The 15,878-nt window shown below is 31.1% G+C and overlaps 1 protein-coding gene across 1 annotated transcript; it reads left to right on the forward strand.

Moving 5' to 3' along the window:
- Positions 1-11,062: 11,062 nt before the first annotated feature.
- LOC107616634 (trimethyltridecatetraene synthase-like) lies at positions 11,063-14,496 on the forward strand. The gene is made up of 2 exons (XM_016318588.2): positions 11,063-12,045; positions 13,726-14,496. The coding sequence occupies exons 1-2, from the start codon at positions 11,131-11,133 to the stop codon at positions 14,353-14,355; spliced, it is 1,545 nt and encodes a 514-aa protein (XP_016174074.1). The 5' UTR covers positions 11,063-11,130; the 3' UTR covers positions 14,356-14,496.
- The last annotated feature ends 1,382 nt before the right edge of the window (positions 14,497-15,878 follow it).

Here is a 15,878-nt window from a genome sequence, read left to right on the forward strand (position 1 = left end):
TTATATTAACTTTGCCACTATGATTAAAACTCAGTTTTCCAAGGTCATTAAAGGTTTTTGACACGATAATGCTATGGAATACCGTGACTCCAAACTTTTAACCTTTCTTGTAGAACATGGTACTTTGTCTGAGTTTTCTTGCCCTGGTACATCTCAACAAAATGGACGAGCTAAACGCAAGCACTATCACATTCTTGACTCTATTCATGCAATGTTTATTTCTTCTTCGTGTCCTGAGCGTACTTGGGGTGAAGCTGTTCTTACTGCTGTTCATGTTATCAATAGACTTTCTTCTTTTGTCCTTGGTAACATTACTCCCTTTGAGCGTCTTTATCATACCTCTCCAGATTACAGTTCTCTTCGAGTTTTTGGTTTGTGTCTATTTTGTTCTTCTTTAGCCTCATGAACATAGTAAACTTGAACCTCGGGCTCACATGTGTTGTTTCCTAGATTATGGCACTAAACACAAGGATTATCATTGTTGGGATCCTCTTTCTAGACATATTCGTATATCTCGCCTTGTTGTATTCTGAGAGCATCACTTATTTTCTAGGTTCTCCTCATTTGAGTCCATTCCTCCTCTTTAGTCACCATTTTTTACCAACCCTAATGTTGATCTTTCTCCTATTGATGATTCTACAGGTTTTATCTCAAGTCAACCTTTACAGTCTCCTACTCTTCTACCTTCTCCATCTCCTGATGATTCCAGACCAGACGATGATCCTGCTCCTGCTGTCATGCCTTCTCCTTCTACTCGTTCTTCTAGGATAAGAAATCCACCTCCTCATCTTTATTATCATTATTTTTCTACTATTCTTCATCACACTATGAACGTATGTCATTCAAAGAAGTATCCACAAATTCAAGTTGGTAGCAAGAAATGCAGGAAAAAATTCAGGCACTTGAAAAAGCACACACTTGGGACTTAGTTGATCCTCCTTCTAATCAGGAAATTGTGGGTAGTAAATGGGTCTACAAGATCAAGACTTGCTCTGATGGTTCTATTGACCGTTATAAGGCACGATTGGTTGCTCAAGATTGTACACAAGAGTATGGTATTAATTATGAAGAGACTTTTGCTCCTGTTGCTCGTCTCACATCTGTTCGAACTCTCCTTGCCATTGCTGCGGTAAAAAAAATGGTCTCTAAGTCAGATGGATATGAAGAATGCTTTTCTTAATGAGGATTTGAAAAAGAAGGTCTATATGAAACCACCTCCGGGTTATCCTTGTCCTTCTAGCAAAGTCTGTCTCCTTCGTAAGGCACTTTATAGTCTTAAGCAAGCTCCTCGTGAATGGTTGACAAGTTCAGCACCGCTATATGTAATCTCGGTTTCACTTGCAGCCCTCGTGAGAATGCTCTCTTTATTCGTAAAAGTGAACATGGAGTTGATCTTCTGCTTTTGTATGTTAATGATGACATGATCATTACTGGAGATGATGTTGATGGTATCTCTGATCTCAAAGCATCCCTTCACCATACTTTTGAGATGAAAGATCTTGGTTCTTTTAGTTATTTTCTTGGTTTAGAGGTCTTATCCATAGATGAGGGTATCTATCTCTCTCAAGCTAAGTATGCTTCAGATCTTGTTGCTCGCGCCGGGATTATAGATAGTCACATTGAGTCTACTTCCCTTGAGCCTAATGTTCGATTTATCCCTATAGATAGCACTGTTTTGGATAATCCTACTCTTTATCGACAGTTAGTTGGAGGTCTTGTCTGCTTGACTGTCACACGACCAGACATAGCCTATCCAGTTCATGTTCTTATGCAGTTCTTGTCATCTCCTCGTAGTATTCACTATGCGGCCGTTCTTCACATTATTCGCTACATCAAAGGCACTCTGTTTCATGGACTTCATTTTTCTGCCCATTCATCTTTATCCCTTCAGGCGTACTCAAATGTTGATTGAGCTGGTGATCCCATTGATCTTCGTTCTACTACTGGTTATTGTTTATTGCTTGGTGACTCTCTTATTTCCTAGTGAGCCAAGAAGCAAATGTTCACTGCTCGCTCCAGCACAGAAGCTGAATACTGTGCTCTCGCTGACACCACTGCTGAGGTTATCTCGATTCGTTGGCTTCTCGAAGACTTGGGTACTCCTCAATCATTCCCGACTGATGTTTTTTGTGACAACCGCGGTGCTAGCTAGACAGATTGTCCATAATGATGTTTTTCATGAACGCACCAAACACATTGAGATTGATTGTCATTTTGTTCAACAACGTCTCTTTATTGATGTTGTTCGTCTCATAGCTATTGAAACTCTGGATCAGACTGCAGATATCTTCACGAAGGCTCATCATCTTACTCATTTTCGAACTCTAGTATCCAAACTCAAGATGGTATCTTTAGCTCCCACTTGAATTTGCGGAGAGATATTAGAGTATAATTAGGATCAATTAAGATCAGTTAGTATCATTTATATGTATATAGCATAAATGTGTATTTATTGTAGGATTTTATGCTTTTATTGCTTTAATTCTTCTAAGGACCTATGTATACTCTTGTATATTATACCTTTCGATTCACACTTAATAATATATTTTTTAAATTACTCTTTTATTTTTAACACTAGTTAACTGATTATTCAAAAAAATAAAAAATGTTGTACCACTAATTATAAACCTTTTGTGGGACGCTTTTTCCAGGTTGCTTCTTTCTCCAACAACCACAACCTTGTCTTATTATCACTCCACCTTACTGTTATATAATTTTTTTACAAGTGTAATTTTAATACAGAAAGTAATTAGTATTATAAGTATTTTATATATTCATTCAATGTAAAAAAAATCATCTGGCCTTTTTTTCTTTTAAATAGCCCTTTAAATAGTATATGAAAAGACAGTTACACCAATAATATATATATATATATATATATATATATATATATATATATATATTGCTAAAACAGTAAAACTAAACAATTTTCTTGTAACACATTAATATAATACTACAAATCTCTTTTTTAATAAAAATTGTTATACAAAAAACTACTTTCGACTTTGAAGTTTGAAAACTATATAAGTACATAAAATTAAAAAAAAAATGTATATATAAATTCTTAATAATAAACTCAAAACAGATTGTTTGCTACTTTGCTCCAGTGCCTCCTTTGCCAATACTCAACCTTACTCCAAACCCTGAATAATTGCTCTCTCTCCGTGCCCTTCGAACCATCCAATAATATAATTCCGACACCACTGCTCTTCGTGTTGGAGGACCCATCTATAATACAACATCACGTCGTCATTTATTGTTTGGACACAAGAACCTATATAATTTTTTTAAAAATAATTTATTAAAATAATACTCAAAAATTCAATCATTCACAAAAAATAATTTTAAAATATGTTAATGACAGGGACGGACCCAGTAGCAAAGAAGAGGGGGCACTTGCCCCCACAGTGTTTTAATTTTTTTTTTTAAAATATAGTTATATATAATATGTCCCACTTCAAATTTTAAATGACTCCATTATAAATAAATTAAACTCAATTAGCTAAAGTTTTAAATTTACTTTTTTTATTTCTCTATCATTTTGATTATTATTTAACCTAATCAAATTTAATTCTTGTGTCGTCACTCCTTTATTCCCTTAAGCCCTCTTTTTATTTTTATATTTTCAACTTTTTTTTTCTATTCCTTATCTAGTGGTCATCTTTTCTTCATCAAAAAATAAATTTTAAATTTTTTATGTTTTTTATATAGTTCTCCATGACCTTATGTATCTTTCAATTTAATTGTTTCTCTTTTTGATATTTTCAATTGCAAATTTTAATTCAAACAACTGTAGTTTAGGTATTAATCTAATATTTTATTTTCTTCGTAACTTTATATATTTTATTTTATTTTCGATTTATTCATTTTTATTACTTATTTTTATCTTTTGTTCTATTATATGTACCTATGTTACGTATAAAATTTTAAAATAAATTGATTAATTTACTAATTTAAAATATATTTTTTATTTTTAGAAATAGTAATAGAAAAATATTTTAATTACAATACATAATTAAACAGATGTATAAAATCTTTCATCTAACATTATATCAAAATTAAATTAAAAAATATATAACAAATTTAATTATTTTAAAAAGAAAGAAAGAAAAAATTGTGAATTATGTTTCTGTTATTTTATATAAACATACTTTTCGTATACAGATTTAATTTTTTTAGTATTTATATATAATTCTAGTTTCAAATTATAAATATTAGTGTATCATTAGGTGCTAATATACTAATTAATTCAGTATTTTATTATTAAATGTGTATAAAAATTAGTTAGGATAATAAGGTATTTATAATTTAATTAAAATATTTTAAGTTCAAGTTTTAGAAATAAAAATGTTTTTTTATAAATTATATATAATGAATAGTATTTTAAGAATGAAAGTGTTCACTAACTCTTTAATTTTTATATCTCTATATAATTAATAATATTTAATAAAATTTATTTTAGTATATATATATTTTTGCCCCACTCCTAAAATTTTCTGGGTCCGTCACTGGTTAATGATAAATAAACTTTTAAGAAATTAAAAAATAGGATAAAAAAATTAAATATTAGATATATATTTTAAAAAATAATTTTAGATATTAAATTTTGATATAAATTTTTGTAAACATTATTAAAAAAATAAAATCGTTTTATTCTTAAATTTTTAGTAGTTTTATGTCAAGTAATTTTAAAAAAAAAATTATTGTGAATAATCACATTATTTTAAAAAATAAAAAAAATCTAGAGATTAAATTTCGTTCTAAATTTTTTTGTATATTTTTTAAATATTTATTCAAATATTACCACAAAAATTCAGATAATATAGATAGGTCGTTTGTTAAATATGAAATTTTTTTGTCATTTATAAAATATAAGATTTATTGATTATTTTTATCGTATTTTCAAATTATTCAGGGTTGTTTTGTTAATAACATCTTTTAGAGACCTTTTAATAAGCGTTTGAATCTTTCGGATACTGAATTAGTAGTTAACTCTTTTTTTAAAATAAAAATATAATATTCATCCAGAATTATTTAATAGTCATTTTTTATTATCTCAATATATTTTATAATGTAAATTATCTTTATATAAAGTTAAATTGTTATTTTAAATTTTGGTAACTAGTATGTTTTAAAATTCTCCATACTCTTCTCACAACTATTATGATTTTCAAAAGCATGTTTATTGTGAGAATATATCTCAGTTGAAAGTTGAAACCAGTCAAGTTATAAGGATACTGATAGTTCTGATACAATTAATAATTGGACTAAATTTCTATAGTAATTTCTGATATTTATAAGTTTTAGGGGTTAAGTACGATTTCGATCTCTAAGGTATAGGTTGGAAATTTTTTTAGATTCCTAACCTTTTTTGCATACAAAATCGTCCCTAAAGTTTAACTTAATTTTAAAATCGTTATTTTTATTTAAATCTTAAATTTTATTTCCAAATTACCCCTAACCAAAAAAATTATAAAATAAAAAAAAAAGAAAAAAAAGAGAAGAGAGTTCTGGAGTTAAGAGAGAAGCAGAACCACGAGGAAAGCGAGAAGAAAAGGGGAAAGGAAAGAAGAAGAAGGGGGAAGCACTGTTTCTACTATACTTATCCTCGCTAGCTCGTTGATCGTCGCTGCTCCTTGCCACTCACCGCTACTCTTCGTATGTCATCGCTGCTCTGCTCCTCGCCGCTGGTTCGCGTCTGCGCCGCTGCTCCTTGTCACTGGTCCTCCAGAGGGTTTCGATTCTGTTTCTAATTTGTTGATTTTTTTAATTACATTATTGTTGAATTTTATGCTTTTTTTTTTGTTAATTACATTGTTGATTTGTTGATTTTGTTAATCACATTGTTTCTGATTCTGATTCTATTGATGTTGTTGACTCTGATTCCATTCTGATTTTATTGTTCTCCTGCTTCTGATTTTGATTCTGTTTTGATTGTTGCTGTGCTTCTTATTATGATTCTATTTCTTTGATTTTATTGTTATTGTTCTTCTAATTTCATTGTTCTTTGATTTTATTATTCTTTGATTTCTTGTGTTCTTCTGATTTCTTCTGATTGCGCTACTGATGATGAAGAAGAAAAGATGCTGCTATGATGGAGAAGAAGAATTGCGTATTTTGGTCCGAAGGACGATTTTAAAACCAAGTTAATCCTTAAGAACGATTTTGTATGCAAAAAAAGGTTGGGACAAAAAAAAATTTCGGCCTATACCTTAGGGACCAAAATCGTACTTAACCCTAATTTTTACTATTTTAGTCTTTTATATCCAAAATTTATTGTATTGGTTCTCGAGATTCAGCTCTAGGCACCATATTAATCCTTGGACCCTTTTTGACGTATGTTTGACACATGGCTAAACAAAATTGTTTTATTTTGATGCTTAAACAAGACAAAAATGAGGTCATTTTGAAAAAAGAAAAGAGATAAAACGATTTGCACATCATATGAATTTTTCTTGGTTTTTCGTTTTTGCCTTTTTTTTAAGCATCGAAACGAAATTGCTTAATCTTGTGTCCACAGTAGCAGAGCATCCTCAGTATTTTGTTTGCCGACTTAGCACTAGAAAAAATTCAAAAGACTAATATAGTGCATGACGTTGGATCTCGAGAACCAATTTCACTACAAAAAAAAATGCTAAGTGCTGTCAAAGTTACCGTCGGATTTACCAAAAAAAATTCGTCGGTAACCTGTTTAGCGGCGAAATAAATCCGACCGTGTAAATTAAATTAGAAATCGAAAGAACAATACTGATGAACATTATAAATTGAGCTATACTAATACTACTACATTACATAAAGAATAAAAAATACCAAACTATTTATGATATTAACAATTAATTAATTTATCGTCTACAATATCAACCATACATTGTCATAAATTAAGCCAATACAATAGACAAATCAAACACCAATTCATAATCAATAAAAATTTTATTGTCAACTATTATTAATATTAATCATCTGAGATCATTTTAAAATTTGAAATGCAAATAAGTTTTCTTATTTACCCAAGGTTCAGTCTTGATTCTTCAATTAAGTTTGATGGAACTTGATCTGTCAAGTTGTTATTTTTTAGAAATCTGCAACAGTCAAAGAGAGTCTAATAAAGAACTTAAAACAAAAAACTGCACCGTCACCATTAACATTCAGTCATAAGTTCACAAACCCTACATGAACCAAAAACCAAGCAAACACCAAAAGCACCCAAACCATAAAAGCTTTGCAGATCTATTCACCAAATCTAAAATCCACAACATCAGCCAAATACAATCATATACAAAATCAATCAACCAGCCACATCAAACAGTAATTGACATTCAGCCATCATTAATCCAGAAACATAATTTAAATCAGAAACATAACTTAAATCAATAATTAACTCAGAAAATAAACAAGTTAAGATCAACTCTGACAATTAACGACAATCAACTAATTAACTCAGATAATAATAAATTTAAAAAATTAATAACAATAAAAAATGAGTCAATAATTACCTCATAAAATAAAAAAGTGAATATTAACTCAAAAATTAACAACAATCAACTACAAGAATAGAAATTAGAACAATACAGTTGGGGATCTTACACTTGTAGAAAAGTAAACAGAAATCAAAACAATAAACAGAAATCAGAATAATAAACACAGAATTATCAAAACAAAATTCAAAATCAAAATCATAAACAAAATTTTAAACATAGAATAATCAAAATAGAATTTTAAAAAATCATAAATCAAAACAGAATTAAAAAAAAAACTAAATCTAAATTAATACATGAACTAAATCTGAAAAATAGTTAAATTTCTAATACAGACATCCTAATTGCAAATTTTCTAATAGGAACAAGGAGAAGGACAACATACCTAGAGGGAGGAATGAGGTAGCTCCGGCGACACAAGAAGCAGCGGTGACAACAATGGCAGCAGTGGCGGAGCGACGAAAACGACAGCATAGAGTGACCAACACGACGTAAGGAGTCCACGTAATCTTTGAACGCTGTTGGTAGTGGTCGACGATGATGGAGGGGCTGTTGGAGGTGGTTTGTGGGGGAGAGCGAGTGAGGGAGAGAGAGAGAAAGGAGAAGGTTAGAGAGAGAAGGAGTAGTTCAGAAACGAGAGGGAGAATGCTCATGATTCGAATTTAGGACAAGATTACCGTTGAATTTACCGGCAGAAAAATCCGACAGTAATGCTTTGGGAATGACCAAAATGCAGCGTCCCACTAATTCGAATCCGCCGGTAAATTCGACGGCAATGATCGCGCTAATTTTTCTTTTTTTCCTCCAATTATTACCGCAAATTTATCATCAAAAAGTCAAATCTGACAGTAATTTTTTTACCCGACGAATTTATTGCCAAATTCGCTGGTAAATTCGTTGGTAAACCGCCGCTAATATTCAACACTAAATTCAATAGTAAATTTGACAGTATTCATTATTTTTCTTATAATATTTGGGAATTTAGTCCTAATAATTGAGTTTAAATTAACTAAACAATTCTTTGTTAGTGGCAGAATATAATGACCTAAAATAAGACTAATTCAAAAAGAACAAAACTGAAAGTTAAAAATAAAAAGTAAAATTTACTGTATTAATTTTTTCTTGTTAATTTATAATCAATGATTATATTATATAAAACAATAATATTTTAGAATATTTTCAAAAGGTACATTTTAACTCTATTTATGAATAAATAATTATTTGTAACCATCAAAAAATTTGATCGTCCACAAAATTGACTACAAAAAAACTAACATAATGTTATATGAATCAAAGATAAATTATATTTGACAAAAATATCCAAATATTAAATCTTTACTTATTCGATTAAAAAGCACATTAAATTCTTAAAATACTATTACTATCATCATCTTCAACCTCTTAAAGATTCAACCCGATTGCATTAAAAAATAAGCATTTTCTTGGGGATAAAAATAATCACGTCAAAATCAGAGCAATAATGTCAAAGAATCATAGCAGAGTAAGAGAAATAAAAAAATTTTAAACCGTCATCGACGAACAGTTAAGCACAAAATATGATTATCTAATTCATCTCTGAAAGAAAAGAAAGAAGAAAGGGAATGAGAATAAAATAGGCTTGGATCACAGTAACAACTAAATAGCAACTCAAGTTTTGGAAAAGATAACAATAACAATGAAAATAGAAACTTATGCCCCGATAGATCTGATGAGAAAATAAGAAGCAAAAGGACATAAAATAGCCAAAAGAACACTTGAATGAATATTTCTCCGGTGTGCGTAACAATAGCAGACGCAACAGCAGGAAAGGAAAACGGCAGCGAATCTAGGCATCAATTAAGAAAGAGAAGAGGGAGGAGATGAAGGGAGACAAATATGGATGTATAACAGCTTCATTATGCTTCTACTTGTTAGACGGCGACAACAGTTGTGATCTCTTTTGTCGTTGCCTTTGCCACTTCCCTTTTTTCTGCTTCTTTTTCCCTTTCCTTCAGTTTCTCACTGTTTATTCTTTGCTTTCGCTATGTCTCTCATCCCAACATCCCTTTCTCTCTCTTCTTTGTTGTGGCAAGGACAACCACTACAAGAAAAATGCCGAATACCATTGGATTTAGTGTCAGAGGTTAGCGGCAGGTTTACTGGCGGATTTACCGGCAGATTTGGCACTAAATTTGTTCGGTAGAAAAGTTACCGTTGGATTCAATTTTCCAACAGTAAATTCGTCGGTAATAATTGAAAGGAAAAAAAATTTGGCGCGATCATTACCATCGGATTTAGGGAGAAAAATCCGACTGTAAGGTAATTAAATAAAACGCACCATTTTTGTCACAAGCTATGCATTACCGGCAGATTTTTTCGATGGTAAAATTGACCCTAAATTCAAATTTGCGAACATTTCCCTTCCATTTTTGCAACATCATTAACCTCACTTCTCTCCCCTTTTCCTTTTTCTTTCTCTCTCACCGTCAGCCCCATCGCCACCATTCGTTGCCATTTCGTTGTTGTTAACTGCTTCCCACAACTCCAGCCATCGTCGCCGTTGAGGAGCGTCCACCTGGAGCTTGTTTCTGCCATTGATGAGCTTGTTTCTCTCCTGCGAGTTGTTGCCTCCATTGTTTGCCACTGTTGCCGCTTGCCTCCGTCAGCTGTGATGTTACCCTCGTCCTTTATTCATGTATGTCTTCTTTTCTTCTTTTTTTGACATTGTTGACATTTGCTAAACCCTAACCCTACACTTCTCATCTTCCAATTTTATCATGTTAATTAGTTTCTTAGTTTCTTTAGATTTCATTATGATTCTAGATTTGTAGATTAATGATAAAATGTTGGTGTTTAATGTAATTATCAGAGTCCGTGATTCTTGAATGCATTAATTTATGAAAAAGTATAGGGTACCAACATATTATTTACCAATTTCTGCCAACTCTTATTTATAATTGTGTTTCATGGAAGTGTGTTCGTGGATGTGTCTAATAATTTATATATTTTAAATACATATATAAAGAGACACATCCAGAAAATATATCTATAAAAACATTTCTATTAAACACAGTTATAAAAAAGACATTTTTATTAGACACATCCACGAACACACTTCCATGAAACACAATTATAAATAAGAGTTGGCAGAAGTTGGCAGATATGCTGTTGGTAACGTAGTGGAACCGTTAATTTATTGATATCGAAAGATTTTATCTTAAATTTTTTATATTATTATCAAAAAGATTTTTTATTGATTGTCTTCAATAAACTCATTAATTAACATTAAATAAGTGAAACCAAGATTAACGTTAATTTTATATATATATATATATATATATATATATATATATATAATCAAATTAATCAATTCAATCAATGATTCAACAGTTGGATAAGCAACTCAATGATATAGTATTTTAGTTGAGTTAATTATCAATTCGATTCTAATAACTATATTGCGAAGAGACCAGTCTAATTCTAATTAATAAATATGCTAATGAAAAGAGTAAAACAATTGAGCAAAGCCACAACAAAGGTTACATGGTACACAGCCAAATATGACAATAATTTTCTGTATAAATACATCCACTCACACATTGACCATCATTCATATATTAAACACACATAACACTCTTCCTTTAGCTCATTGAAACAAAAACCACAAAACCCAAATATGGCTATAGATTTGTTATCCCCTGGCTTAATTCCAACCATAGCAACAATATTAACCACTTTCGTGGTCGTCGACATCCTCCTGCGCCATATTCGTGGCCGCCGGTATAATCTGCCACCAGGCCCAAAACCATGGCCCATCATAGGTAACCTAAACCTCATTGGATCCCTTCCTCACCGGTCCATCGACGATCTCAGCAAAAAATATGGGCCCATCATGCATCTCTGGTTCGGCTCCCACCCTGTAGTTGTGGGTTCATCCGTAGAGATGGTAAGATCTTTCCTCAAAACCCATGATGCCGCCATAGCCGGCCGACCCAAATTCTCCGCTGGAAAATACACAACCTACAATTATTCCAACGTATTATGGTCCCAGTACGGCCCATACTGGCGGCAAGCGCGAAGAATGTGCGTAATGGAGCTCTTCAGCGCAAAACGCCTCGAGTCATATGAATACATAAGAAAAGAAGAGATGCGCAATCTGTTGAGTGATCTTGCCAACTCTACTAACACAACGTTGTTGTTGAAGGACCATCTTTCAACAATGAGCCTCAATGTCATAAGTCGCATGGTGTTTGGGAAGAAATACTTGGACAAATCGGAGAACGCGATTATATCCCCGCATGAATTCAACAAGATGCTAGAGGAGTTGTTCTTAATGAACGGTGTACTTAACATAGGGGACTTCATCCCCTGGGTTAACTTCTTGGATTTGCAGGGATACATAAAAAGGATGAAGGCTGTGGCTAAGAAGTTTGATAGGTTTATGGAGCATGTGTTGGATGAACACATGGAGAGGAGGATAGCCGTAAAGGATTATGTTGTTAAGGACATGGTAGATGTGCTTTTGGAGCTTGCAGAGGATCCTAATCTTGAGGTCAAATTTGAGAGGCATGAGATCAAAGCATTCAGTCAGGTACATACTCCCTTTATCTCTTTCTCTTTCTCACGTAAATAGTAAAAATCACTGCATGTGTATTAATTTATTTTTAGTAATATCAAATAAGTCTCGATTCTTTACTACTTTTTTTCTTGGCTTTCTTTTTTCGTTGTTGTTCACCAAAAAAATACTAGTCTCGATTGTCTCTTCACTTCTTCAGCCAGTTAAATGGTAAAAACTAATTTAATTTATGATTGTATTTTTTATGACTAATTTGATATATTAATCTTTTAACAAATTAATTAACGCACGTGTGATTTTTCAATCACTATTTTTAGCATTTATTCTTTATTTTTTTCTGTACAAGTCAGCAACAGTCCCTCATTTATTTCCTTTTAGGGTACCAACATATTATCTGCCAACTTCTGCCAACTCTTATTTATAATTGTGTTTCATGGAAGTGTGTTCGTGGATGTGTCTAATAATTAATATATTTTAAATACATATATAAAGAGACACATCCAGAAAATATATCTATAAAGACACTTCTATTAAACACAGCTATAAAAAAGACATTTTTATTAGACACATCCACGAACACACTTCCATAAAATACAATTATAAATAAGAGTTGGCAGATGTTGGCAGATATGCTGTTGGTAACGTAGCGAAACCGTTCCAAAAAATAATAATGGACTAAAACGGTAAAACAATAATGGACTCACTTTATCTCCAAAAAATAAAATAATATATCTTTTTAAATCAGAACAAAATTACAAAAAGTAACCAGTTAGCTACATGCCACTAAGTCATATTTCAAATGGCATAATCTCTCTATATTTATTTAAAGGTCGCGAATTTAAGTCTCCTTATCTTTGATAACAAAAAAAAAATTAGCTAAACATTATAGTTTCTGCTAAATCGGCAGCAGCCGGAAGCAATATTTTTAAGTTAAAAATAGAGAATTAATTAGAAATAGTTCAAATAAAAACTAATATAAAATATATTAATTACATAATATTTCTTTTAAAAAAATTGTGCAACTTTTTTTAAAAATAGAATTGATCGTATCACATTTGGAACGATTGAAATTGTGGCCAATATATATTTTTATTTATTGGTTATTCAGAGGCTGATTAAATCTAGTATCTTTTGAAGCCGAGTAACATTTGCTCAATGCAGAATTTTATTTTTTTTGACAATGATACAATAAAAAATTAAAACAAATTAGTATGATCACTGTTCATGCTCAACACGGAGTTGAGTATGCCAAAATAATAATTAAAAATTCAGGTAACGGTTAATAACCGAAAGCGGTTAAATAATTTGACTAAATTTTTATTTAACAGACTCTTAATTATTAACACTATAAGTGAAGTTGACTACACCCGAGTTCTACCGAAATAATAATATATACTAAGATAATTACTTAATAATATAATGAGTTATGCTACTTGTACACTAAAATCAGCTACTAAAATCAACCACCAGTATAAAATACATGCTAGAATATAAATACACATTGAAAATAAATTAAACCACACATATATTTATACACAAATACATTTGTGGCTGATTTTAGTGGCTGATCTTAGTGTATAAATAGCATTTCTCTAATAGGATTTCTTACGACAACCTATCTCATTACTTGCACCTTTGATATTAAATGTTCGAGTGAATAACTTGTTGATCCACTTTAATATATATACTTATCAGGATTTAATAGCCGGTGGAACGGAGAGCACTACAGTTACTATAGAATGGGCAATCTCGGAGATATTGAACAAGCCAGAGATTTTCAAGAAAGCAACAGAAGAGCTAGACAGAGTAATAGGAAGAGAGCGATGGGTTGAAGAGAAAGACATTGTTAATTTACCTTACATTAACGCCATCGTTAAGGAGGCAATGAGGCTACACCCTGTGGCACCAATGTTGGCGCCACGGCAAGCCCGCGAAGATATTAAGATCGACGAATACGATATCCCGAAAGGGACACAAGTGCTAATCCATATTTGGACCGTTGGCCGAGACCCCAAGATATGGGACAACCCAACTGAGTTTCAACCGGAGCGATTTCTTGGTAAGAATATTGATGTGAGAGGCCATGACTACGAGTTGTTGCCGTTTGGTGCTGGTAGAAGAATGTGCCCGGGTCATCCTCTTGGACTCAAGGTGATTCAATCAAGTTTGGCTAATTTGTTGCATGGCTTTAATTGGAGACTACCTGACAATATGAAGAAAGAAGACTTGAATATGGAGGAAATTTTTGGGCTTTCAACCCCAAAGAAATATCCTCTTGAAGTGGTCATTGAGGCTAGACTTCCTAGCCATCTTTATTCCATCTGAGTACTAGGGTTAAGTGTTTTGGAATAATTGTGAGCTTTGTGTGTCTTTATGAAGTTTAATTTCATGATGTCCCCCTCCAAAGAAAAATAGAACTGCTTTTGAGTTTTGACCATATTGTTAGTATGAATGTTTAGTATGATGTAACCTTTATCTAAATTCTATGCCTTAATTCAAAGGTAAATACGCTAACGCACACTATGGATTTTCTGTTAGAATTTTTATTCTAATTGTGGTCCAATTTGTTAATATAGAAATTAGTTTAGGTGGTGTTGTAATTATTCATTATTATATTAATAATTGGTCTGTTTTTTTATGGAAAGAACACGACTATTCATCATAAACTTTATAAAATTTGGGTTCCAATTCTGATCATAAGAACAAAAAAAATACACCTTAATTTCATCTGACTCTCTGTGATTCAAGAATTGGAAGTTTTAAATTAAATCAAAAAATTTATTGGCAATGATTGGAGATACAGTAAGGTTTTATAAAGAAATCTAACATGTGGTATCAGAGCAAAATTGTCTCTGTCTTGCCATTTCAAAATTTAATTAATGTACACTATTTTGATAAATTATTTTCAAAAGAAGAATGTATAGTATGGATTTTGAAATAAGTAAAAAAATTATTGAAATTAAAGTTGACGTACCATAAGAAGAGGGAATAATAAATAATATTCCCAGAAGGAATCTTCTAAATTTGTGTGGTAGTTGTTCTTCATAATAGTATAATTTTCTAAGATTCCCATAAGTTTTCTTATTCTTGAATAAAAAAAAATAAAAACAAAAACAAAAAAGAAAAAAAAGAAGAAGAAAGGAAAGACGGTGGAAGAGAGAAGACACAATGAACTTGTTTCAATGGATGAATTTTGTTTGTTATATAATATTAAATACTTTCTACTTTTACGTTGAAGTTGTTGTGTTTCAAAATTTAAATTTTATTATAAAAATTCAAATTTTGGTTGGAGTGAGGTTTGAACTTGGATCTTCTAAATATTGCCAAAATATTTGTCCACTAAATCATCTCCACTTTGATATTATTTATGCAACACAATTTATTTATTTGATGATTATATTTGCATGCAAATAAATTCTTCCGCTACATATCATATTGTGATTAATATATGATTTATTGAGGAGTAGCCACAACATCCTTGATAATAATTATATTTAAAGAGATCACATAAATATTAATATGATATATTTGTAATTGTTGTGAATTATATAATAAACTTACCCACATAAATTTATTATGTTATTCACATATAATTAGATTGAAATAGAAAATATTTCTTACTTCTTAATTAGCCTACAGGTATTAAGAAGCAGTATTTTATTTTCTAGTTTCAATACTTTAGTTAGTATATTGAATATTATATGTGTTAAAATCTTTGTCCACAGGTAGATTTTAATGACTATGATTCATATTTATTTTGATATGACTTGCATTGGCATGTATTATCATATGTTATGGATTTTGATGTGCCTATTTAAAGTTGAATAATGTTAATTATTGCAGCAGTA

This window comes from Arachis ipaensis, chromosome B9 (genome assembly GCF_059453495.1).
Source record: "Arachis ipaensis isolate K30076 ecotype BB chromosome B9, ASM5945349v1, whole genome shotgun sequence".
NCBI classification, from domain to species: Eukaryota; Viridiplantae; Streptophyta; class Magnoliopsida; order Fabales; family Fabaceae; genus Arachis; species Arachis ipaensis.